The following is a 27318-nucleotide window of genomic DNA, read 5'->3' on the forward strand; positions in this document are numbered from 1 at the left end:
TGATTGTAGCTACACTAAAATTAAAACAGATCCCACCAACTGCCTCGTTACAAAAACGAAGTATCATGACTGGTTCAGCTTCATTAATTGAACAGACCAAACGGTTTTCCTTAAAACCATCTGCTGCTAGACCACCCAGACTTCATGGTTTACCAAAAATCCATAAAGAAGGTACACTCCTTCGTCCTATTGTCTTCACCATTGGCTCACCCACCTACAGTACAAACTGGCCCAATATCTGTTTGAGACCTTCCAACCATTCACTGGTAAGACCACCTCTTATTTTCTTAAGTCAGCTCAGCTGGTATCGTCAATTAAATACATCTCACTGTCCCCAAGTGATTCGCTCGTTAGGTTCGATGTTGTTTCTTTGTTCACCAAAGTTCCTGTGCCCGAAACCATTGTAATAATTGAAGATTTGATCCAACAAAGAATGAAAGCTGATGTACCAGCCCTAGCCAGACACTGTCTCACCAATACATATTTCACCTGGGGTGGAACATTCTACAAACAAACTGAAGGTACCCCAATGGGTTCTCCCTTATCTCAGGGTTGTGGCCAACATTTTCATGGAAAAATTTGAGATGGACGCTATCCAGGCATCCACTGTATGCCCGTCCTTGTGGAAGAGGTACGTGGATGGCACGTTTGTCATCTGGCCACATGGCCAACTGGCTCTGAAACAATTCCTCAACCACATCAATTCCATACACCCAGCAATCAAATTCACCATGGAGGTGGAAAAGGATGGCATGCTACCTTTCTTGGATGTCTTAATAAAAAAAAAGACCAGATGGCTCAATGAGCCATTCTGTCTACAGGAAAGTAACCCATACTGACGCCTAAATAAAACCTGATTCCCACCACCATCCATCCCAGAAGAATTCCCTCATCAAAACGCTACACTATAGAGCTCAATGTATCTCTGACCATGAACCAGTGAACTGAAACATGTACACCAAGCTCTCAAGGCGAATGGATATTCTGACTACACAATCCGCAAAGCCATCACCCCAACCGTGAGGAAGGAGCCATCTGAAGATCCAATAAAAACCATCACCTTGCCTTACATAGCAGGGATATCCAAAAACATTTCCAAAATCTTGAACAAACACAAGATTCAGTTCCAATTAACACAGTGCATACAATTCTTGATCTGATCTCATCTGTGAAGGACAAGATTCCTGACATGCAATATCCCGGCGTCTACAAACTAAGTTGTATCTGCGGCAGCAGCTACATTGGGGAAACTAAACGACATGGCTCGGACCGTGTTCGTGAGCATAAGGCAGATCTGAAACACGGCAGGACCAACACTTCTGCCATGGCTGATCATTACTTTAATGCGGCTGGCTCACGTGAAATTGATTCTCTAAGACAATGGTACTTTTCAAGCCGACTGGCTATCAACAAAGATTCCTTCACGAAGCCATCCATATGTAGTGGAGTAACGCGCGCGTGGGGGGTTTGCAAACAGTGTGCACGTATGTGTGAGCTGCGGACAGTGAGGTCACATCAGGGCGAACAGGTGCTGCGAGAGAAAGCAACGAGATGGACGACCAATTAAGATGCATAGCAGTGATTGGCTGGCTGCAAATGCAGGCGCAGAACAAGCTCCCGGGTTGGCGAGAGATTGAGGCTATAGCAGCGGAAGCCATGGGCGAGAGGCGACGGGAAGATGCCAGCTTAATTAGGGCATTTAATGGGGAGCAGGATAAAACGGGAACGTGTGAGGCAGAGGAGTTGAGTTGGTGGGAGTGAACACAAGAGAAGTCCGGGATGCCGCTCTCCACACCTCGTCCGCTGTTGGCTGATCCCCCGCTGGATGCAAAGGCGAGGTTGGAGGAGTGAGGGTAGACAGGCTAGCAGTAGAGAGGCTGGCAAAATCCTAAGTGTGAGTGTGATAAGGCTAGCAGTAGAGAAGCTAGCGGAGTATATAGTGAGAGGCTAGCAGTAGAGAAGCTAGCGGAGTATATAGTGAGAGGCTAGCAGTAGAAAAGCTAGCGGAGTATATAGTGAGAGGCTAGCAGTGGAGAAGCTAGCGGAGTGCATAGTGGGAGGATTGCAGTGGAGAAGCTGGCAGAGTACAACATATAGGCTAGCGGAGCGAGAGAGAGCGATCGGAGCATAGACGAGGAGTGCAAGTGGAAGAGTTGCGAAGAGGCTAGCAGTGGAGACGCTAGCAGAGTATACTGTGACAGGCTAGCAGCAGATAGGCTAGCGGAGTGAGAGAGAGCGAGCGGAGCGTGGCAGACGAGCAGTAGACGCGGTAGAGTTGCGACGGAGATACGTGGTGTTGAACGCGAGGAGTTCTGTACGAAATTTCGATTTAAAGCTTTCGTGAATGCAGGGATTAATATTCTTGGTTCTTTCGGTAAAGTAACGTAGAAGGGAAATAATAAAATTAAAACATTATTTAAATAAATTTCTCACGACGTTTCAGCCACAACGCAAGCAGCTGTCTTCTGGTGAAGAACAGAGCTGTCGGAAAGACAGCGTCCTAAGGACGTCGTAAGAATTGTATTTTATTATGTTTCATTTTTATTATTTCCCTTCTTTGTGACTTTACCGAAACAACCAAGAAATATGAGTACTGTACGAATAAAGTGACAGGAAAAAAATAAGTAGTTGTCCGCTTGAAATAACACCACTACACATATATACGGATACAGACACAATTTTAACCAAGACGACGGTTTTAAACTCAGCAATAATTGGAAGATGTCATCAACCACATTGGGTCATGACTTTATTTGTGTTTTCTTGTCAACCTCTACCGTCAACAGTTTGGATAGGTGTAGCGAGGTGCAATACCCCCCCCCCCATCTCTACCCCCCTCTCTCCCCCTATCTCTACCCCCCTCTCTCCCCCCTCTTTCTCCCCCCATTGTCTAACGCACTCTCTTTACTTGTACTTTGTTGCTTTGCTCCTATATTGGCGCTGGCTGCCCCGCCCATGCTGTTTACACGCACAGCTTTGCTCACTTTGAAAGCCCTTATAAGCAGTTGCATTTGGAGGCTTGCCCCCTCTTTTCTGTCCGCCTGATGAAGACCGCTTGTGTTGTGATTGGAACATCGTGGTTTTTTGCTTTTATTTTTAATTTTAATTTATTCATATTGTATTTTTATTTTCTATCTACGTCACTTTACCGAAATAACCAAGAATATCTTAACACCTGTTTTATTTTTTTCAAACCACTATCCCTATCGCTAATCATAATCCCAACAATTACCTATAAAACCCAACTATATCATTAACCATGAACATCAGGCCAAACTCTAGTACAAACTATAAGTCCGAACCCAAAAGTAAATCAACGTTTATTTGTGTACACGACTGCATTCAATAAAGAAAGAAAGGCTGTGTTTAATTATCTAGAGCCATGCGTTTAGTAGCTGTGCTGTTTGTAGTGAACTTTGGCTCATTTATTCCTCAAATCTGATTAAGAATACACACAATGAAAAAGCAAAACAACATAACACAATTTACAAAAGTTCACGAAAATTCAGCATACCACTGTGCCTAGCCTTCGTGGAGTATGCAATATTATACCCAATAAACAATGATGCACATTTCAAGCCCTAAATTAAAAACAGATATTTAGATATAACAAATGAAGTACCAACATTTGGGGGGAATCAGACAAAGTGATACGCTTCGCCAAAGTTTTTCACAGTGACATAATATTTTTTCTTCCGAAAACGGATATTGAGAAACGAAGGCGTACAAAATATGGAAAGATCACGAACCATTTCCGATTTGCTGACAGCATAATGATTTTAACGTCCAATAGATATGAAATGGAGGAAATATTAGAATAGCTTAACAGGTCTTGTAAAACAAGTTCGCTCAACATTTGGAGAAATCTGTCACGGGGACAAAACTGGAACACTGAGGAGAGTATATTACATACGTAGCACTGCTATTAAAAGTGGACCGAATAAAATACACCTCCCTCCATAGATAAAAAATAAAAGTACATATTTAAAATCACCTACATTTTTCTTTCGGAGTAAATATTCTTCAGCATTGGTTCAATGCAAGCACCAACCCTGACGCCTGTTGTATATCTGGAGTTGGCATGTCTCTCTCCCCGTGGTGGTGTGGATTTTTCTCTGGGCCTTCAGGTTTTCCCCTCCACATTTAGAATCAACAACATGCGGTTACAGTATTTCACTGCTATGCATTTCCACATGGATAAGCCACTTCGGTTAGTTATCATTTGTGGCCAGGTCGCTTCTGAAAAATAGTTTTATAACTCAGTGGGGCTTACCTGGTAAAATAGAATATAGCTTAGTTTAAGAAAACGCTGCATCGACTTTGCCATTCACTTTCTCATCAGCAGAGTCAGGCTTGCTAAAAATCATCATTATCATCAGCCTGGATCTACCGATTGCTGAATTAATGCCTCTGTAATCGATCGCCAAAATATTCTTCTGATGCAAAAATCCATAAAAGTTTATTTCATTGCTCCATGTCCAAAGTAGAGTCCTCTCAGGGGCCATCATTCCATTGCTAGATGAGATTATTTTCTATTCTAGGTTAGGACTTGTGTAATTAAAAAACTAACTATAAACTTCCTTGGTTCTTTCGGTAAAGTCACGTAGAATGAGAATAAAATAATAAATTGATCAAATAAAATAACGCAATAATATTCTCACGACGTTTCGGCCACAACACAAGCGGCCTTCATCAGGTGAATGTGGGCTTCATCAGGTGAAGGCTGCTTGTGTTGTGGCCGAAACGTCGTGAGAATATTATTGTGTTATTTTATTTTATCAATTTATTATTTTATTGTCATTCTATGTGACTTTACTGAAAGAACCAAAGAAGAAGAAGAATCCTTGTAGTCACGAAAGCTTTAAATCGAAATTTAACTATACACTATTTGGTTTTATTCGGTAAAGTCACGTAGATAAAATAAAACAAAATAAAACAATTAAATCACGACGTTTCGGAGGCAACACAAGCTTCCGTCTTCAGGTGCAAAAGTGAACGCAGAATATCTGTGTCAGGAGCACAGTTCAGAGACGACCTTGGATTATATACAGGTTAATGGAAGGGGGAGGAGTCAGTAAGGGGGCGTGGGTGGGTGGGAGGGCTGGGCTAAGCAGCCTTTTGATAGAATGCTGCGGGTAACACCCACTTCTCAAAGCTCACATCAAAGGGCCCCCCGATGTGGGCTCACATCAAAGGGTCCCCCGGTGCGAACTCACATCAAAGGGCTCACATCAAAGGGCCCCCCCCCCCCCATTGATGTGAGCTTTGAGAAGTGGGTGTTACCTGCAGCATTCTATCAAAAGGCTGCTTAGCCCAGCCCTCCCACCCACCCACGCCCCCTTACTGACTCCTCCCCCTTCCCTTAACCTGTATATAATCCAAGGTCGTCTCTGAACTGTGCTCCTGACACAGATATTCTGCGTTGACTTTTACACCTGAAGACGGAAGCTTGTGTTGCCTCCGAATCGTCGTAATTTAATTGTTTTATTTTGTTTTATTTTATCTACGTGACTTTACCGAATAAAACCAAATAGTATGAATCCTTGCAGTCACAAAAGCTTCAAATCTAGAATTATAAACTATTTATATTCTTAGATCTTTCGGTAAAGTCACGTTGAAGGGAAACAATAAAACAATAATATTTTATTGTAATAATATTTTATTGTTTTATTGTTTCCCTTCAACGTGACTTTACCGAAAGAACTAAGAATATGAATTACTGCAGTCACGAAAGCTTTAAATCAAAATATAAACTATTTGTTTTTTTTTTATTTACCAGGATAAGGCCCACTGAGCTATCAAGCTTTTTGGAGATGCGACCTGGCCACAAATGATAGTTCAACAAAGTGCCTTATCATCATGTGGAAATTTAAAGCAGCCATATACCTTAAACGCATGTTGATTCTAAATGTGGAGGGGAAAACCGGAGGACTCGGAGGAAAAAATCCACGAGATCATGGGGAGAGAGACACGCAAACTTCAAATATACAGGCGTCAGGGTCAGGATCAAACCCACAACCTCCTGTATACCCAGCGAGATAGTTAACATCTCGCCACCGTGGTGCCTTTGTTTACACAGCAGTATGGTACACTTACAAAGTTCTGTGTTCATATGTACGTACAGGTGTGCTGGGCTGATGGAGCTGAACGTAACAGAGGCCATGCAAATGACTCCTCCAGGAATGATCTTCATGACGGGTCTTCTGCGCGAGCCGGAGAGCACGAGGCCTCTCGTATTTACATTTGTATTTGTGATATACGCCCTCACTCTTATCGCAAACATATTGCTGGTTCTGGCCACCTTCCGGGAGGAAGAGCTACACAAGCCCATGTACATCTTCATGTGCGCACTTTTCATGAATGGAATTGTCGTGAGCACCAACACGCTTCCAAGAATCATGTATGATCTCGTGTCCACCAATATCATTTCCTTTCCCGGTTGTGTCATACAAATGAGCTTCATCCACACCACGAGTCTATTCGAATGTTTTATATTGGCTGCAATGGCAGCGGATCGGTACGTGGCTATATGTAAACCCCTCCACTATAGTTCCATCCTCACGTCTGTACTTGCTGTTAAAATATGCTTCGTATTAGTTGTGATTTCATCCTTAATGTTGTCTGGAGAAATGGTATTGGCAAGCCTTATTCAGCTATGCAGCAAGCCAAGAATTGTATGGATGCCCAGTTGTGATTTTATGTCATTGACAAAGATGAGCTGTGAAGATGTAACCATTAACATCATATATGGCTACGTTATCACAGCTGTAACAGTTTTTGTCTCACTGGGGATCATTGTGTTTTCCTACGTCCGCATTCTCTACGACTGCCACAAGTCCAACCAGCGCAAAAGTCAGCGTAAAGCAGTCAGCACGTGCGTTACTCACTTCCTTGTCCTCATCACCTTCTATGTCTTCTTCCTTTTCATGGTCTTACATCATCGCATTCCGAGCTCTACAGTCATCCCCATCACGATCCGTTCAACCCTCAGCTCACTCTACTACATATTCCCTCCCGTGCTTAATCCAATTATTTACGGCCTTCGTACGGCTGAGATTCGGCAGAGTTTAGTGAAAATGTTAAAGTATAAAGTTGAGTCCATTTAAAAAAAAACAAGCATCGAAATTTCGTTGGATGTACACCAAAGTAGAACCTCGATACTATGCGCCCAAAATATCAAATACTTAATTATTCTATAAGAACAGTTTTTACCCTTTCATAAAATGTTTTATAAATATAAATGTGAACTGACATTCATTTTCAACCGTTTTAGACATCACGAGAACTGATTTTGAAGCACCACCACCCCGCAAGATTTTCTGACCAGGGTAGCGAATTGCGGGAAAATAATTACTACTTGCGAACATGTTTATATATCGTGGCACCACCGGTGTACCGCCAATATGTTCAATTGACAATTTATAATTCTATGTTTCAGTTGGTAATTAGTATTAACCAAGTGCCGACCATGAGTCCTCAGCCGTACCTCCCTGTGCTTGCTCGCTTCCCTCTCCCTCATCTGCTCTCAATTCCCTCCCTCTCACATCACCCACTCTCCGCTATCACCCCTCCCACGACCAAATTAACTTCCCTTTCTCTAATAACTCCCTGTCCTCTCCCACGCAACTCACTCTCTCTCATTGGCTTCTCTCGCCTAACTCAACTGTGTGTGTGCTCACTCCGATCTATAAATGTCCTGATAGTGCATTGTCTTTGTGCTGTTCGCCCTTTGGCGTCCTCTGGCTTAACACTGTTTGAGACCGGGCTCTAAAGAAAGCTGTCTCTGATGTGAACCAATCAATTTCAAAGATAATGCATATACTACCAGAGTATATTTTTGGTTGCATGTTCACCACAATTATGTGTGGTTATTGCAGACATGATTCCTTGCAAAATAATTATGTTTGGTGTTTTAAAATGTTAACACCAGTTTTATTTCCAGAAAGGGTAAAATCAATTCTTATATTTTGATACTGGCATGAAAGTTCCCATGATGTAAATACACGTGTTATGTTCTGGTTTTGTCAGGGATTGTGAGTAGTGGCTATGAAAGATGCAATTGTGTTAATAATTTAAATAAACGAGGTTTTTTTTTCAATGCATCTATTTGGGCCGAATTAGAATAGCCAGTGTTTCACTGAATTTAAGAACAAATAGAATGTTGGGTGCATTACTAAGTTCTATGAATATAAGGCTATAGTCCTGTACTTTAGTCATATGGCCATATTGCTAATCATTGTTTAATAATCACAGGTCATTCGTGTGTTGTTAATTAAATATAGCATCGAAAAACACAAATTGTATATCAATAGCATTATATAGGTGACGGAAAGGCTATGGAACTAATCTGTGGGCGATGTATTTTATTGGGACTATTTTTGGGTAAGCATTAATCCGCAACTCAGATGTGAAGGAAATTATTCATAACCGGGTTGATATGTAATAATTATTTTAGAACGAGTCTTGATGTCGGAGCTAAATACAATGTGTTAATATACTAAAAACTAAACTATTTTCTTTTACCAGGTAAGGCACCACTGAACTATGTAGCTCGTTTGCAGAAGCGATCTGGCCCAACGAAATAGCTTATCATGTGGAAATTTATAGCAGCCAAATACTCTAAATTTAACATATCGCCAATTATCGACATTATAAATAACTTATGTAATACCTCCTTAATTGTAGACAACATGTGAAATATTTTTTAAGAATTAAACTATTACGTTTGTTGCACGCATTAAAATAACAAATAAAATTATACGTTTCATAATCGAGGACACATTCAATCAACAGGTATTAATCACGTGAAATAATACAAAATATACGTGTCAAAATATTCGTCGATTAAATTTAGTCGATTATCAATTGCTTATGCCTACTCAATCGACAACGTAGAGAATACGCGCCACAAGTTACCTCCGTTCAACTCGGCTCGCAGAGGGTCTGCGATGCATTTCTCTGGTCTGGTGGTCACAGAGCCCTTCACAAATCATGAGACCATCTTCGTGAAGGCAACACCCCGTGTGTGTGTGTGGGAAACAACATGGGGAAGCGGTAGTGCAGTGGTTAGCGTGCTGCGCTACGAACCCGGCCACCTGGGCTCGATTCCCAATCACGGCCAACACCGGTGACAATTATCTGAACCGGTCCTGTGCCTCCTCGAGGTCGACTGAGCCGCAAATGAGTACCTGATACGGTGTGTAAACATCGCCACTGGGGAGACAAAGGCGGCCAGGTATGGTGGTGTGCCGTGTCGGCCTTCATAGGTGCTCGCTAACAGCACTTTCTTTGGGAAACAACATCCTTAAATATAGACGCATTTAGCCGTGTTAATGGTGCAACAAATGTAAAATTTACTATCCAGCAATCTTGTGCGATTGTGGTCATGCAGAACAGACCGTACAACATATAACGCGCAATGCTCCGATCCACAAATACGAAAAAGACATCCCAGCGACGATACACTCCACTGCTCCTGACGTGGTTGTCTGAGCTTGACCACCTGAATGTGACATTGGAGTTGTTGCTCTGTATCTACATCATCAGCCCCATACGAAATAAGAAGAATGGTGAAACATCGTTAATTTCGTGAAATAAACCAACATAAAATGACAGCTGCTTGCTTGTGATTGCTTCCTGATTTAACGCAGCTGGTAGTAATAATGTATTTGTATTATACAGGGTGTTCTAAAGAAGATGGACCCGATTTCAAACCTGTATAATGTATTTCCAACAACCTTTTTGTATCGTTTCGTTTTGTTTACCTGGGATTGGAGTGGCTTGCTCGGCTGTCTGCAATCTTTACTCTTTGGTTCTATTCGGTAAAGTCACGTAGGTAAAAAATAAAACAACAAAAATCACGACGTTTCGGCCACAACACAAGCGGCCTTCATCAGGTGAAGGGACCAGACTGTCTCGAGGACAGCGCTGGAGTGAAACACAGCCACGCTCAGACCGCGACCTTTAAGCTGTGTGCGAGGAAACAAGGTGCCTTGACAAAAGAATTAGCATAAAAAGTAGCATTTGATTGGCTGACTTAGCATGATGAACGGTGTAGAGGTGGTGTACATGCAGGTAAACATGCCGGTTGGCGAGGGGGGGAGGGGGAGTTTACCTATTGATGGTGTGAAAAGGGAATTTTTAAGAGCTGCGAAAGTTTGGGGTACCACTACTTGAAAAATATACTGTACCATTGAAAATAAGTTTAATGTTTGGTTCGATTTAGAACATCTTTCCAATGGTTGCTTAATTTGAAACCATCTTCTCTGTTGAAATTGTGTCTGTGTTTGTAGATCTGAATTTCCTCGTGAACAAATCTCTGATAAAAGCCCGTGGGTTTGCAAAGAACCTTGGCATCGGAGAAAATTATATCGTGATCACCCACAGCGTTGTAACAGTGATCAGCTACGGCAGAAGAATTCGTTCTGCCGTGTTTCGGTACTGTACCCCGGGGTTTACATATTGAGTTGTACCTGCGGTGATTGCTATATCGGGGAGACAAAGCGACATGTCTCTGACCGAATTCGCGAGCACAAATCAGATTTGAAACAAAGCATACAGCAATATAAAAAAAAACTATACAAAAAGTGATAAATAACACTTGCCAATTTTTATCGTTGTCAAATCATAGTTTAAAGTTACAATGCGAGAAAGGCAATGCGAGGAAGGCGACGAGAATTGTCCCTCATTGTGGCGGCGATGTGCCGCCGTGCGCTTTAAGTGTTTCCTCCGTTTGTTTTGCCAAAAAAGGCGACTTCAAGGGGATTTGCGTGGTTGTTTAGGTTACAAATACATACTTTGCTCAGGAAAGTATATTACGTAATGATAGCTCTCTAAAACTGTTTCAGTGCCCACGACTAAACATATTGCACCTCCGATTAGCACGGTTGACTACGTACCGTGCGAAATACTTTCAACATACACAAACCTCCGATGAGCAGGATTGGCTACGTACGGTGCGAAAGAAGGTCAACATATATACACCTCCGATTAGCACGGTGGGCTACGTACCGTGTGAAAGACGTTCAACATACATATCTCTGAACTGATTTTTTTAATGGACTTGCATTGGCAGATTGCTGTGCTGTGGACCAGCATGGGGCAGTGCCAGCAATGCAGCACGACTGCCTCCTAGTGACTGCGCGTCACACACACAGCAGGATGCTCTGTCCGGTGCTGCACGCAAGACAACGGCTCTGCACAAAAGTTGCGGCCAGGGGTGAAACTATGGTTGGGGGGTTTGTGGCAGCGTTATGCGACGCATAGGGGCCCAGTCGGCCACAAGGGGGCCCCGAATCAACAGATAAACAAGTAACAAACATATTTTGAAAAAATACTATAAATGCCTAAAAACATTGTTACAAATTAAAACAGTATACTTCCGAAAAAAACTCGCGTGAAATCTAGTAGCGCTACTGCTGGGTGTTTGTTACTGAACACCAGGATTTTTTGCTAACTGACATACACATCAAAGACGCACGACTACTTAATTGTGAGCATTGTACCTTGACATCTTTTTTTTAATTAATACTGTCACTGTGAGACTGTTCCGCTAAACCCAATACACGGTGTAACTATATATAGTTATAGCCTACATATTATTGTATATGTGTTAAAATATCCGTAGCTATTTCAGTAAAAGTGAGTCGGGAGAATGGAGGGGGGCCCACAGTCCGATCTTGCCTACCCCCCCCACCCCTCGTTGTAAGAGGTAGCTGCGCCCCTGGTAGTCAGCGTGCATTGATGATGCGTTGATGACGAAGAGTTCGCAATGACGCATTTTCAGATGAGTTGCACACTCGCCCAGATGCGCTGCCGTTCAGGAGATTAATCATTGGCCTGAGGGGGGACACGGTGGGGGTGGGGGGCGAGGGCTGAAGTTCGGCCAAACCCTGTCATTACAGGAATAGAAGTCTCTACTGCCTTGTGCAGCGCTTCATGGCTGTAATTTGTTGCATTGTCAAGCGCTGTGCAACTCTGGGAGCGTGCTTTGTGTTTTGTTCTGATCGAATTCCAAACTGCTCGAAGTCTGTCCAGTGAAGGAGGCTGTGCTCAGTCTGCCAAGTAAAATATCCTTTGGCTGTGGACTTTCTGTTCGTTGCAAAACATTGTCTAAATTGAAAGCTCATTTCTTTAGAACTGCTTTTTGCACGGTTGGCGACATACGGTGCACGTAGAGGCCCACAGACTCACACAGAGACCCACATACTCACACAGACACTCAAAGGCTCATAGAGACCCATGGACTCATACAAGGATCCATGGACTCACATGGAGACCCAAAAACTCACAATGATTGAAAATAATTCCTTTCGAACTTATTTTTGTGTTTAGTTTGTTGTCCTTCCCCCGCACCTCCGATTATCGCGATTGGCAGCTTACGGTTCGAAATAAATTCAACACACACATACATCATAGGGCCCGGGGCCAATCTGTCTCTAGGAATGTATCCAATGGGGGGATCAAGGTGGGAGCAAACAAGCAAGGATAATGTGGAATGCGCGTGGAATGTGCTGCTCGTTCTGTATGTGTTGCCTGCCCATCCCTGTCCGTGAGGCACGCCATGGCTCGCGTGATGAGGTGCTGACGAGGTGGTGAGAATCTCTTCCTCGAGCGTACATAGGGCAATGGTATTTTATGTAGCCGAAAACAAGTTTCCGTGATTGAGACGACCATGCATCCATTCCCATTGCAGTTACTGTGTCGCATGACGCTGCCACATAGCAGCGTTATGCGACGCATAGTTGGGCCCCTGCTGATCCACATCACAATGCACTGCTGAGCGCATAACAGCGCCTACCCATCCTGATAGTGGCCCTGTGTCACAAATATGGAGCGGCCCCCTATTTTCCTCTTGACCAGTGGTCGGCAACCTGCGGCTCCGGAGCCGCGTGCTGGCTCTTTTGCTGCCCCCTTGCGGCTCTTTGGCTGCCCCCTTGCGGCTCATTTGCTGACCTCTTGCGGGCAGCCGTTTTTTTTAAAGAAAAAAAACCGTTAACCTCAAACATAATTCAACGCAAAGATAATAAACAAATTATTAAATATGACAGAGAATGGGTCACTATGGAATGTCTTGGTGACAACAAAATGTACAAGTCAAACTGTATTGTTGAAGAATAACTAAGTGAGGAATACTACTAAATAGACGCGGTTTATTCCACCACCTATTTTATTTAAGTCAGAACGTGTTTGTCATCGGCCGTTTACCTGCTGCTGTGCTTGTGTGCAGGTTGCTCTGCGCGTGTGATGCGGCTTCCGGAACTATTTTGGTCAAAGACAAAAACAATGGCTCTTATCCTACCTTTGAAAAGTTGCCGAACCCCTGCCATTGAGAGTAGAAACACATGAACATCAATTGCCGAAGTGTTTTGCCCTTTTATCAGCCGTATTTAACAGGGGGTTTAGTAGGTGGAATTCCACACACAAAAACACTTGATAACAAGGGCTCCACGCCAAGTCACATCGCAAGCCAGACTTGGCTCTGTTCAAACGCGTTCAGGGTCGTGTTGGAAGGCGCGTCTTAAATCAAGTCTCTGCGGTGCAAATCGATGCACGGCGGCATTGCATGAACGTCGTAAAGGTGGATCGTTGTAAATCGAGACTCACGTGTGCTATTCTGACTCGGGAATTAAGACTGATCATTCGATGACCACTCTGACATCAGTGGTGATGAATAGGTGTTCGGTGTTTATTGAACACTCATATCTCTATGTGGTGTACCGTCTTGAGTACTCACTCATGGAACATCAAGGAAGATATTCATATCTCTTTCTACTGGTTCCAGTGAAATCCAACGAATGTATCAGAAAGTTATTTTAACAATGGAATAATGTTTTATTCAAAAGGACCCAGACCAAAAAGGAACATACAGTCTGTTCCCCTATAAGGCTGCGTGTTTTCATAACGCGAATTGGATATAACGCGATCAAGCGAACGGAACGACGTCGCAGCGCGAGGAAGAATAAGCGGTCGTACGGCTGTCTCGGCGTAGCATCACCACACAAGGCATTGGGATGCTGCTGGATGCTTCTAGATGCTGCTACCACGCTCAACCTCAGTCTGTGTTCACCCTGCGTACCTCACGTGTTATCGCGGACTGTGGTTTACCCCTACATTATTATAACGCGATCTTTCCATAACTCAGTGTTATTCAGGAACGCAACTACTACCGCTTCGGTAGTTGCTGAGCAATACAGTTTCTGTGCACAGTGAGTGGGTGATTGTGTGAGTGGGTGAGTCAGTGACTATAGATGAGTGAGTGGGTGATTGTGTGAGTGAGTAAGTGGGTGAGTCAGTGACTATAGATGAGTGAGTAGGTGAGTGTTGGAGTGAATGGGTGAGTGAGTTAGTGACTAGATTAGTGAGTGTGTTGTTGTGACCTGTAGTGCGGTGAGTAAATGGGTGAGTAAGTGAGTGGGTGATTGTGTGAGTGAGTTGGTGAGTCAGTGACTATAGATGAGTGGGTGAGTGAGTGTGTGAGTGTGTGAGTGAGTGGGTCAGTAAGTTAGTGACTTGATGAGTGAGTGGGTGAGTGTGTTGTTGTGACCTGTAGTGTGGTGAGTAAATGGGTGAGTGAGTGGGTGATTGTGTGAGTGAGTCAGTGACTATAGATGAGTGAGTGGGTGAGTGAGTGAGTGGGTGAGTGTGTGAGTGAGTGGGTGAGTGGGTGAGTGAGTTAGTGACTAGATGAGTGAGTGGGTGTGTGTTGTTGTGACCTGTAGTGTGGTGAGTGAATGGGTGAGTAGGTGGGTGATTGTGTGAGTGGGTGAGTCAGTGACTATAGATGAGTGAGTGGGTGAGTGAGTTAGTGACTAGAGTGAGTGGGTGAGTGTGTTGTTGTGACCTGTAGTGTGGTGAGTAAATGGGTGAGTGAGTGGGTGATTGTGTGAGTGAGGGAGTGGGTGAGTGTATTCATGCAATCTGCATTGTGGTGGTTGACCATAGTATATGCTAGACCGAGGCCTCAACATGGGCGAACAAGTCGATGGTAGTAGCGATAGAAGAGTGACACGGAGAGACACACGAGCAAGGAAGACTGCGGCCTCACAGAGACAACCCGGGGGAATTCCAAAGTGGAGCAATGCGAGGAGAGAAGCCGCCAGAAGTCGCTTTGACCGTGCGCTACGGCGGTTGTGGGATAAAGTAAGTAGAAAGGAAGGTTCCTTGGTTGGCAGCTTTGGTAGCATGAGGGACAGCGAGTGCTGCTGCTGCCATGCTGCTGAACCTGGCTCATTAGAGAACCACACAGATGCATCATCACCTGTTCACACCTTTGCAATTCCCACGAGTTCGCATGTCCCCCTCCCCCCAGTGGTCAAATCAAAAGTTGTTCGACTTCTTGTGGACGTTGAGGATTCACTTTGGGAGGGGCCTGCTGTGTTCCCGAGTTAATTGGACGCGAGAGAAGCGCGGTGGAGCGTGGAGATTGAACTTGGAGACCCCCCCCCCCCCCAAGGGAGGTAGCGTCGGGTGAGAGACGGCGCCTGCTTATAAACTCAAAAGCGCTGTCCTCACGCCCGCGCAAATCACAACACCCGCCTCTCTATTGCGGTGCTTTATTCGCTCCCAGCAACTTAATCCGAGGTTTAGATAGATGTGTGCATCCTTGGTTGCCTTATTATAGGCACGTACGTAGGTTTACTTGATTGTGTGATTGTAGAATTGATATGACGCGTTTAGTTGTTAGCGCTTCGTACTTTGTGGTCAGTTGTGGCGTCTTTAGTTGCAGTGGTAGCCACGATACCAGCTGCAATTGGATTGCATTGTTGTATTGTATTCCTTAAGAGGATATGAAGATCAGGTAGTGGGACAGGTATGAAGGTAAGATATAACATATTAGTTTTTTGTACACTCATGCAAACAAAAGTATTTGTAAAATTATCCACAAGTTAAACACATGCATAATAAGTAGAAACGTACGCACACTTGTTGACCCGTTCTATAATAAGTTATTGAATAATACTGTGCATTGTATTCAGACTGTTTAAGTAGTAATAATTCTATATCACGCATTGCAAAGTTTTTGCAGCTCATTTCTATCACGACAGTTTTCTCAAATTAACACTCAGTAGTAGTCGGAGGCTTTCGCATGCTATATTATCCATACCTTTTATTTGTATTAGATCGCGTAAATATAAATGTGTCGTTAAACACGCAATCACCAGACACAACCAATAAGTAAGGTTTGTCACATAAACCAAACATGGTAATTAAGTTACTAGTTCAGCACACCAGTGTGTTGGAGAGTAAACTCACTCTCCAGCACACAATTGTAAATGTGGGTTTACTCTCAAACACGTTTTGTTTAAGTGACAACCCTTACTAATTGGCTGTTGGGTGGTGGCGGATTTAACGACATGTTTATATTTACGCGATCTAACCCAAAAAACTTTTGAACAACACGAGTTGAGAACTATTCAATATAATTGCCTTGTTTGTAAACACCATATTTCCTTGATATTATACGGAGTATATATAACGTGTTCGTTAAGCAATCAATATATCTGTGGGAGAAACTCAAATGGAATACGCAAATCTAGGGCGATTATTCAAGGCAGAATGGAATCATAATGTATCAATTCAAGAGGTGAGGATATATATTTTTTATTTGATTTTACCAGGTAAGGCCCACTGAGCTATATAGCTCTTTTTCAGAGGCGACCTGGTCACAAATGATAGCTTAACAAAGTGTCTCTAAACACGTGATGTTGATGCTAAATATAAAGGAAAACCCGGAGGACCCGGAGAAAAATCCACACGAGCACGGAGAACACACAAACTTCAAATATACAGCAGGCGAATGAAACTTAACAGTGAAAATCAACGTTAACTTGTGGCAATGTAAAAAGTGTTTAATTATGCGCTGTGGCATATGGATCAGAAACATTGCCAAGAGAAATGGATAAAAGCTGAAAAGTGTGCAGAGAAGCATCAGTATTTATACTAGAGGAATCCGATGAGCATGCTTGGAAATGCATTGAGACAGACAAGAGGAACGCATGGATCATTCAACAAATGATGCAAGTTAAGAGACATCACATTGACTGTAAAGGAAAGCAAGTGGGTTAGGTAGAGGGTCAACAATCTGGCGGTAGGGGTGGCAGCTGACGTAAGACTGCTGACAGAATGGCAGTCAGAGGAGACGGAGAGACGATGGCATCAGCTTCGGAGGGAGGAGGGCTGTGGATCGGCGCGTCGTTGCCTGGCAGACAACGGTAGGACGCTGTGCGCGAGTCTAAATGTGTGTTGTGTATAGCGTAGTGTGTGTATTGTATAGGAGTGTCTAGTGTAGTATGTTTGTACATTATTTTGAACTTCGCTCGCATCATACGTAGCCAACCCTGCTATAATGGATTATATTGGTCGCGAAAGCCTACGTGTTAAACCCAACCCTGCTAATCGGAGATGTGGGGGAAGGACAGTAAACTAAACACAAAAAGGCAGTTCTAAAGATTTTTTTTCAATATAGTTGAGTGGCTTAGTGTGTAGTGTATAGTCGTGTAGTATATAGTGTAGGTTATAGTCGTGTATAGTAATGTATTGTAGTGTATAGCGTAGTGTGTGTAGTATAAAGGAGTGTATAGTGTAGTATATTTGTATGTTGAACTTCGTTAGCACCGTACGTCGCCAACCGTGTTTCATCGGAGGTGTGGGTATATAGCAATCATCGTTTGCCACTGGCATCAGGCAGCCTTCCAGCCTTGTGGTGTAATGCTCTAACGAGGAAGACGGTCCGAATGGCTCCCTCTCGCGAGTTATCTTTTCCCAATTATGTCTTGGGTTGTGTTTTTCTTTCTCAGGTGTGAATCGCTCAAATCCACGATTTTAGTGGCGATTCCAGCCTCTGCAGTCCCGAGTGAAAGGGGGGGGGGCGACACCGCGAGTCGTGGCTGAAGGAGCTCACGTCCAGTGCCAGGCTTCAAATTCGTTTGTTTAGCCAGGTGAGAAGCCAAGAGGCCAGCGTGAGTCTCATTCGCAAAAGTCACCAACATGCCACCACTAGCAAATCTCGTTTAAAGAAGCACAGCAATGAAGCAAATATAAATGGGAGCAAAAACAAGCACGTTCGAGAAGACAAAAAAGCAGTGCTAAAAACCATATTCATTAAATAAATACATTTCCAGCAACGCGCACATTGGATCATTGTGAAAACCCCTTATCGTACAACAAACGTAAAGAAGCATTTACGTAGATTCATTGCGATCGTCGCACTCGTGTGTCCAAGAGACAATGGAGTGTATCCGATACGACTGCCCGCGAAGGGTTTGCAGAGAATTGTTTAGTTTAAACAAACACACAAACACGTGCACTGCGTGTATATAGATACACAAAAAATCCGTATGTAATATGCAAAGCAACCAAATGAAAAAAAACTGCATTTCTATTATCTTAAGTCACCTTAAAAAATGAGCAAATGTGACTAACCGGCAGACAAGCAGTGAGACAGAGAGGCATTTGCCCACGTTTGGTCAAGTTGTTGATGTTCACTTAAAACAAGATGACCAACATGCGATTCCTAAGTTGAATAAAGGTAGAACGTTCCCAGTACATCAATGGTATCTGCATACATTGGGAAAGAAGTTGCTACCAACTCAGTATCCGATCATTGAGTAATGCTGTTCATTATAATATTTTTCCTGCAAGATCCCTGGAGATGGGACATCTCATTTGCAAGGCTGTCCAGGGGTGTTGATTGGCACGTACACAGCAAACACAATGACGTGTTTACACACACACACGTATACACAACAGCCGCCATTCGCCAATAAGTGGCGGTGACGTCACCACAGCGCTTGTGCCAGGCTAGGTGCACTTTCAGGCGACGTGAAAGTATCAAAGGCTCGCTGACAAAAAGTCATGAAACATACCCAGATGCCATGGTGTGATTAACGGTGATGACTGGCAGATGCACCACCTGTGCTCCCAGCTGCGCCAACTTGCTCGGTTTTTCCACCCGGCGCTCCGCTTGTTGCGAGCGTCGCTCCTCTTTCCTCCATTGTTGTTGGAGGGCGACTGCCTCCAGCTGCTCAGAAGCGTCCTTCACTATGCTCCTCCACAGAGGCCAATTTTGACACCGCTGGTACCAGTCATCAGCAAGTCCACTCAGCTCCACGTCCTCCTGTACCACATCACTCCATCTCTTATCTAGCCCGTGCCGCGCCCGTTTAGCCCCCTCGATCCGGCCGAACAAAAGCTGCTTCGGCATGTGGTGGCTGGACATGCGGGCTACATGACCCAGCCAACGCAGCCTTGCCTGCCGGAGGAGCTCACCGATGGGACCTTGCCCAGATCTTTCAAGGATATGTGAGCTCCTCACACAATCCAGCCTGGTTGAACCCAGGATGGATCGTAGGCAGGCCAGCCTAAATGTTTCCAATTAAGGGGGTCCACGTTTCGCAAGCGTAGAGAAGGGAGGGAATGACCGTGGCCGAGAAGACCTGAAGCTTAGTACGGAGCAACAGACCAGGTAGCTTCCACACAGCGTTACGCAACCGATGAAAAGATATTGCCGCTCGACTGATTCGGAGTGAGACCTCTGCTGTTAAACTTGAGCCAGTCATAAGCACACTGCCCAGGTATGGGAAACTCTCCACTCTCTCCACAACTGCACCATCACCGATTGGGAGTTGTGGGGTGGAGTGTCCGATGGTACAAAATACCCAGGCAGGTGCTTAGTTTTGGTGGGGCTGATGGTAAGGCCCCATCTCTTAGTGGCATGCTCCAGTCTCAGCAGCAGCGTCTCCAACTCCTCCTCTGAATGAGCAGCTATTACCAAATCATGAGCATACAAAACGTGGTTGAGCAATAGGGAGCCATCCCTTGACCGCACCAGGGCATCGATCAGCCTCCCATTATATCTGTACCAAATGGAGATCCCCCCGGTACAGCTATTGAAGACTTCACGAACTACGTGGTCAAAATAGATGTTCAATAATGTGGGAGCCAGAGGACATCCCTGTCGCACCCCAAGGTGTACAGGGAATGGCTCTGACTCCCGGCAACATAGTTTTACCCAGGCCTGCTCACCATCATGAAGGTCCTTAATGATCGTGAGCAGAGGGTCAGGGACTCCAAAAGCACGAAGAACAACCCAGAGCCCAGGCCTACTGATTGTATTATAGGCCTTGACCAGGCCAATAAAGCAGAGATGTAGGTCTTGTTGGAATTCTCTACACCTCTGCTGTAGCAGACGGACAGAAAATATGGCATCTGTGCAGGACCGCCCTTTCCTGAAACTGCATTGGGGCTCCGCAAGCTTCTCCTCAGCGTGCCTGCAAGGCGATGTTGAATAATCCTTGCCAGGACCTTTCCCGGCACACTGAGGAGTGAGATGCCCCTGTAGTTGTTACAGTCTGTGTGGTCGCCCTTCTTAAAGAGGGGGACCACCAGGGCATCCTTCCAATCCTGCGGAACCCGTCCAGTGGTCCAGACTGTTGTTATGATTTTGATTTAAAGCTTTCGTGACTGCAGTAATTCATATTCTTAGTTTTTTCGGTAAAGTCACGTTGAAGAGAAACAACAAAAAAATAACAAAATATATATAAAACAATACAAAAATTCTCACGACGTTTCGACCATAACTCAAACGGTCATCATCAGGTGTGTTGGTTTGCATAAATTTATTTTTAAACGGCAAATTTATTTATTTAAAAAAAAACGTTGGCGTCACGCGCAGCGATTGGCAGTTTGCCCAGGACTAGTCCATCTATTTTTTTTGAAAAGAGGAGGGGGGAGACGAAAATTTTTATAATGTATGCTGTCTGAAAGCCACTGTAAGCGTGAACAATCAATCATGAGGCTATCCACATATACAAGCACAGAGACAATTTCAACCGAGAAGATGGATTCTATCTTAGCAATCATTGGAAAGATTTGATAAATCATTTCAGTTCTTGATTGATTGTTCACGCTTACAGTGGCTTTCAGACAGCATACATTATAAAAAATTTCGTCTCCCCCCTCCTCTTTTCAAAAAAATAGATGGACTAGTCCTGGGCAAACTGCCAATCGCTGCGCGTGACGCCAACGGTTTTTTAATAAATAAATAAATTTGCCGTTTAAAAATACATTTATGCAAACCAACACACCTGATGATGACCGTTTGAGTTATGGTCGAAACGTCGTGAGAATTTTTTATTGTTTTATATATATTTTGTTATTTTTTTGTTGTTTATCTTCAACGTGACTTTACCGAAAAAACTAAGAATATGTTGTTATGATGTCATATAGGGCAGTCTGTGCACAAACGCCACCCTCCCTCAGCATTTTGCTTGGGCGATCGTCTCTACCCGGTGCCTTTCCTGGTCTCAGACTCCGGATCGCCTTCAGTACTTCCTCAACAGATGGCACCTCAGCCAGCCACTCACAGAGGGTGACTTCTTCCAACATTTGAGGCACTGCAGCCTCAACAGGGTCATCCCCACTTTGTGCCACGATGTTTTCATGGCTGAGGGATTTCCCCTCCCCCAGGACCTCACAGAAATGCTCAGCAAATCTGCAAACCTGTTCTTGGGGGTCGGAGATTGGATCACCGTTTTTTCCCCTAATGATGGTAATAGTAAAACATCGACAGATTCGTGAATAGCGAACTCGCACAACCGCCATTCGCCACTAAGTGGCAGTGACGTCACCACGACGCTTGTGCCAGGCTATGTGCACAGTCACTCATTTCAAATATAGGTTTTCCTAAGCCAATATAATTACACGTGTAATATGCTATTCTCTGGAACGTATCCCTTGCGCATAACGAGGGAATATTGTACACACATTCATACACATGCACACTTGCACACACATACACATGCACACTTACACACACACTCACACACATACACAAAGACAAGGGCAAAGATCGCCCGTATCTTTGCCCCCCCCCCCCCCATTGTGCAAGAGCGCAGCTGCGTGGTCACCACATCTACACCTCTATATAAGATACGAAACAGACTTCTCCAAAAATCTGGCTGTCGCCTGATGAAGCTAATTGTAATTACTGGCGGAACGTCGTACTCAGATTGTAAATGTTGTGGCTTGGCTCCCCAACACACCGGTGTGCTGTACTAGTGACCAATTGGCACGTTCTGTTTACATGACAACCCTTAACTAGTTGGCTGCGTCGAGTGGTGGCAGGTTTTAACGGCACATTTATATATTTACGCGATGATATTGGTCGTGAAAGCCTACGTGTTAAACTGACCTCTGCTCTTTCTTCCCTCTGCATTGCCCCATCCATCGCTTCTGATCGACGCTGGTCGATCTCCCCAGGCCAGGTTGCGAGTGATTCGGATGGAGACGAATCTAACGGACGGGGCCCCGAGGGAGGGGCTGATGCTCCCTCCGGGGATGATCCTCATGACCGGTCTCCTTCGCGAGCCGGCCAACACGAGGCCCCTGGTCTTCGCGTTCATCTTTCTCATGTACGCGCTCTCTGTGCTGGGCAGCCTGTGCCTCACGCTGGCCATCGCGCGCGAGGCGCAGCTCCGCAAGCCCATGTACGTGTTCTTGTGCGGGCTCGCCCTGAACGGCGTCGTCATGACGACGGCGACGCAGCCGCGGATCCTTTACGACCTCGTGTCCGTCAACGTCATATCGTTCGCCGGCTGCGTCGCGCAAATGTCCGTCCTGCACTTCGCCACCATCGTCGAGGGCTTCATTCTGGCCGCGATGGCCGTCGATCGCTACCTGGCCATATGCAGGCCCCTCCACTACGGCTCCCTGCTGAACGGCGTGGTCGCGGCTAAACTCTGCATGCTGCTAATGGCGCTCGCCGCGCTGTTCGTGTCCGGGGAGGTCATCCTGGGCAGCGTCGTCAAATTGTGCACGAAGCCCCGCGTCGTCTCGATGCCGAGCTGCGATTTCATGTCGCTGACGAAGATGAGCTGCGAAGACACCAGCGCCAACGTGGCATACGGCTACTTCCTCATCGCCGTGCCAGCTGTGGGTTCGCTGGGGATAATCGTCCTCTCCTACGTCGGCATTTTGTACGAATGCAAACGGTCCAGCCGTCGAGGCGGGCAGCACAAGGCGATCAGGACCTGCGTCACTCACTTCTGCGTCCTCTGCATCTCGTACGTCTTTGTCATATTCATGGTCTTGCAGCACCGCATAAGCAACTCCAATGCTATTCCCATCACTGCTCGGTCCATCCTCAGCTCCCTATATTACATTTTCCCTCCTGCATTGAACCCAATTATTTATGGGCTTCGTACGAGCGAGATCCGACAAAGTCTCAGCAAACTCTTGCATCACAAAGTTATTTCGACTTAGCCAAAAACAATCTGGCACGGCTACAAGGCAGCTGTTATATTCGCACTGATCTGGCAGTGCACACAAGTGCTGGATTCATTGCGAGGATATTTTAATGATCACAAATGACCTGCCAAAGAGTGAAAGCCGCCTATTACTAATCCTTCCGCCCGATATTAGTTAAAACAACCTGTAGAAGGTTTGACGTTGTATTGTAAACTGCACTCATAAGTGGCTGCCACCGATTATGAAGCTTTTGAAATAGACGTAAACATAACGTTCAGGTTTTTTCGCTTAAGGGTGCCGCGGTGGCGAGATGTTAACTACCTCGCCAGGTATACAAGAGGTTGTGGGTTCGATCCAGACACCATCGCCTGTATATTTGTAGTTTGCGTGTCTCTCTCCCTGCGGTAGTGGATTTTTCTCCGGGCCCTCCGGTTTTCCCCTCCACATTTAGAAACATGCGCCGAGCTGTTTGGATACTGCTATATATTTCCATGCGTAAGCCAACTTCATTGGGCTATTATATTGTGATAGCCAGATCCCTTGTGAAAAAGAGGGTATATACAGTGAGGGAAAAAAGTATTTGATCCCCTGCTGATTTTGTACGTTTGCCCACTGACAAAGAAATTATAAGTCTATGATTTTATTGGTAGGTTTATTTGAACAGTGAGAGACAGAATAACAGCAAAAAAATAAAAATAAAACGCATGTCAAAAATGTTATAAATTGATTTGCATTTTAATAAGGGAAATAAGTGATTTGACCCCTCTGCAAAACATGACTTAGTATTTGGTGGCAAAACCCTTGTTGGCAATCACAGAGGTCAGACGTTTCTTGTAGTTAGCCACCAGGTTTGCACACATCTCAGGAGGGATTTTGTCCCCACTCCTCTTTGCAGATCTTCTCCAAGTCATTAAGGTTTCGAGGCTGACGTTTGGCAACTCGAACCTTCAGCTCCCTCCACACATTTTCTATGAGATTAAGGTCTGTAGACTGGCTAGGCCACTCCAGGACCTTAATGTGCTTCTTCTAGAGCCACTCCTTTGTTGCCTTGGCCATGTGTTTTGGGTCATTGTCATGTTGGAATACCCATCCACGACCCATTTTCAATGCCCTGGCTGAGAGGAGGATCTCACCCAAGATTTGACGGTACATGGCCCCGCCCATCATCCCTTTGATGTGGTGAAGTTGTCCTGTCCCCTTAGCAGAAAAACACCCCAAAGCATAATGTATCCACCTCCATGTTTGACGGTGGGGATGGTGTTAGGCAGCATTACTCCTCCAAACACGGCGAGTTGAGTTGATGCCAAAGAGCTCCATTTTGGTTTCATCTGACCACAACACTTTCACCCAGTTGTCCTCTGAATCATTCAGATGTGCATTGGCAAACTTCAGACGGGGATGTATATGTGCTTTCTTGAGCAGGGGGATCTTGCGGGCGCTGCAGGATTTCAGTCCTTCACAGCGTAGTGTGTTACCAATTGTTTTCTTGGTGACTATGGTCCCAGCTGCCTTGAGATCATTGACAAGATCCTCCCGTGTAGTTCTGGGCTGATTCCTCACCGTTATCATGATCATTGCAACTCCACGAGGTGAGATCTTGCATGGAGCCCCAGGCCGAGGGAGATTGACAGATATTTTATGTTTCTTCCGTTTGCGAATAATCGCACCAACTGTTGTCACCTTCTCACCAAGCTGCTTGGCAATGGTCGTGTAGCCCATCCAGCCTTGTGTAGGTCTACAATCTTGTCCCTGACACCCTTGGAGAGCTCTTTGGTCTTGGCCATGGTGGAGAGTTTGGAATCTGATTGATTGATTGCTTCTGTGGACAGGTGTCTTTTATACAGGTAACAAGCTGAGATTAGGAGCACTCCCTTTAAGAGTGTGCTCCTAATCTCAGCTCGTTACCTGTATAAAAGACACCTGGGAGCCAGAAATCTTTCTGATTGAGAAGGGGTCAAATACTTATTTCCCTCATTAAAATGCAAATCAATTTATAACATTTTTGACATGCGTTTTTCTGGATTTTTTTGTTGCTATTCTGTCACTCACTGTTCAAATAAACCTACCATTAAAATTATAGACTGATAATTTTTTTGTCAGTGGGCAAACGTACAAAATCAGCAGGGGATCAAATACTTTTTTCCCTCACTGTAGCTCAGTGGGCCTTACCTGGTAAAATAAAAAAGTATTGTATAGTTTAAAATAGTTGTGTTTAATCATGAGGTCATTGAATTGGGTTTGTCCAAACGTCCCAATATAGGACCGCAGAGCTTGGGCAGTTGGTGGCGCTGGTGCTGGCTGCCGCACCTCTGACATCTAAAGAAACTGCGCAGTGGGCCTTACCTGGTAAAAGAAAACTCAAGTCACCCTCTTTGCAATGCCACAACATCTGCATCAGCTCGGGTGATAAGACGCCAGTGGCATGGTTATCTATTCTCCGAGTCCACCACCCTCCACGCAACATCGGCCATCAGCCCATGCGCCGCATTCATCCACGCATTCCAGATTGCTTGATCTCACAAACACCTCCTCACGAAAAAGGACCCCGACCGACAATGGAGAACATCCCTGCCTCACAACTCTGAACTGCCATCCACTGCACAAACCATAGGCAGCAGCAGGTGGGGATACCCGATGATAATGCATATATGGAAAATTAAGATTCTCCAGTGTGCAGAAATTGTCAACTCAGAAGAGAACCATGTAATATTTGTACGTCCTGGAGGTACAGGAGTGCGTGGTATAAAAAAAATATATAGAACATTTTTCGCAATAATTTATTTTCCCACGATTTGCAACCCCTCAGTCAAAAAAGCCTTGCGGGGTGGTGCGTCACAAACCAGTTCTCGTGATGTCGAAGCAGTCGGAAAACATGTTAATGAGCGGCTGTCCACGAAACTTCAGGCTTGTTGCCGTAGAGCAGAACCCAGCCTGATGACAAATAGCTGCTCCGTGTTCCAAAGGCAGATTTGACTCCTCGTGCCCGAGACTTGGTTGCTCCAGCGCTGTCCTCCAGACAGTCTCGTCCCTTCACCTGATGAAGGCCGCTTGTGTTGTGGCCGAAACGTCGTGAGAATTTTATCGTGTTATTTTATCAATTTATTATTTTATTCTCATTCTACGTGACTTTTACCGAAAGAACCAAAGAAGATGAATCCTTGCAGTCACGAAAGCTTTAAATCGAAACTTGGTCGGATGGTTCCTTGATTCATTTCTGGAATCATTATTTGGAGGGCGGTGGCATCGAAAGATGACCACTCATGGTGGTGTCACACGCTCGAGTGGAGAAAGCAGCGGCAGAATCTGAGGCAACTTCTGATGGAGTCTGCAGCTCACTCAATTGAAGACTGATAAACGGGTGTGCTAATATATATTTTTTAATTTGAGTACTGTTTTATGAGGACTGGTGTGTTATGCTGCACCGGTGTACCGCCAACATGTTCATATAACGGACTCAATGCCCCATTCACAAATACCGAGGAGGCATCACAGTGATACACTACTGTTGAAATTATCTGGCTCAAGCACATCAACGTCAAATTATAGCTACTGCTATTCATCAACATTCGCAGACAACCCTGGGCCGATTTTGATAAACAAAATGTGTATTTTGCTGATGCGTTTCTCGATTGTATGCATCGCTATCCCAAGATAAAATGTTATATTTCGATTTGTTAAAGCGTGGAAATGAAGCTCCACTTCAAGGCTTTGTCAACAGGTGGAACGTGATGCACATCACGAAGCAAAGGCTTTTTTTATACTCGTGAAGGTGCGTTTGAACGATAAATAGGATGGAATCAGCAGTGCAGGGGCGAGAAGGAAGTTCCATACTATGTACGTTGAACGTCTATGCGCATCGTATGTAGCCAACCGTGCTAATTGGAGGTGCGGGGGAAGGACAACTAAACACAAAACGCAGTTCTGAAGAAATCAGTTTTCAATCAAGATTTAAAAGTGCAAAGCTCCCAGTGGCTACCTAATATCGGAAGAGCCTTCCAGACGGCCACTGAAGCACATCCAAAATGGCAGCTATGTGGTGCCCATCTTTGTTTGGCGGTTAGCCAAAAGCTG

At 44.8% G+C, this 27318-nt stretch overlaps 2 protein-coding genes across 2 annotated transcripts; both read left to right on the plus strand.

Moving 5' to 3' along the window:
- The first annotated feature begins 5931 nt into the window (after positions 1–5931).
- LOC116955221 (olfactory receptor 52D1-like) lies at positions 5932–9634 on the plus strand. Its single transcript, XM_032976239.2, has one exon. It carries the CDS (start codon positions 6084–6086, stop codon positions 7104–7106), a length of 1023 nt encoding a protein of 340 aa, XP_032832130.2. The 5' UTR covers positions 5932–6083; the 3' UTR covers positions 7107–9634.
- Positions 9635–21984: 12350 nt separating this feature from the next.
- On the plus strand, positions 21985–26926 carry LOC116955169 (olfactory receptor 52D1-like). Its single transcript, XM_076052918.1, has one exon. It carries the CDS (start codon positions 22282–22284, stop codon positions 23260–23262), a length of 981 nt encoding a protein of 326 aa, XP_075909033.1. The 5' UTR covers positions 21985–22281; the 3' UTR covers positions 23263–26926.
- Positions 26927–27318: the final 392 nt, after the last annotated feature.

The sequence above is a fragment of the Petromyzon marinus genome, chromosome 58, assembly GCF_048934315.1.
Source record: "Petromyzon marinus isolate PM22_M1 ecotype Great Lakes invasive population chromosome 58, UKy_Petmar_22M1.pri1.0, whole genome shotgun sequence".
NCBI lineage: Eukaryota > Metazoa > Chordata > Hyperoartia > Petromyzontiformes > Petromyzontidae > Petromyzon > Petromyzon marinus.

What these genes read in the sequence shown, in the direction of transcription:
- LOC116955221 (XM_032976239.2), top strand. Translation starts at nt 6,084, where the DNA reads ATGGTACACTTACAAAGTTCTGTGTTCATATGTACGTACAGGTGTGCT.
- LOC116955169 (XM_076052918.1), top strand. Translation starts at nt 22,282, where the DNA reads ATGGAGACGAATCTAACGGACGGGGCCCCGAGGGAGGGGCTGATGCTC.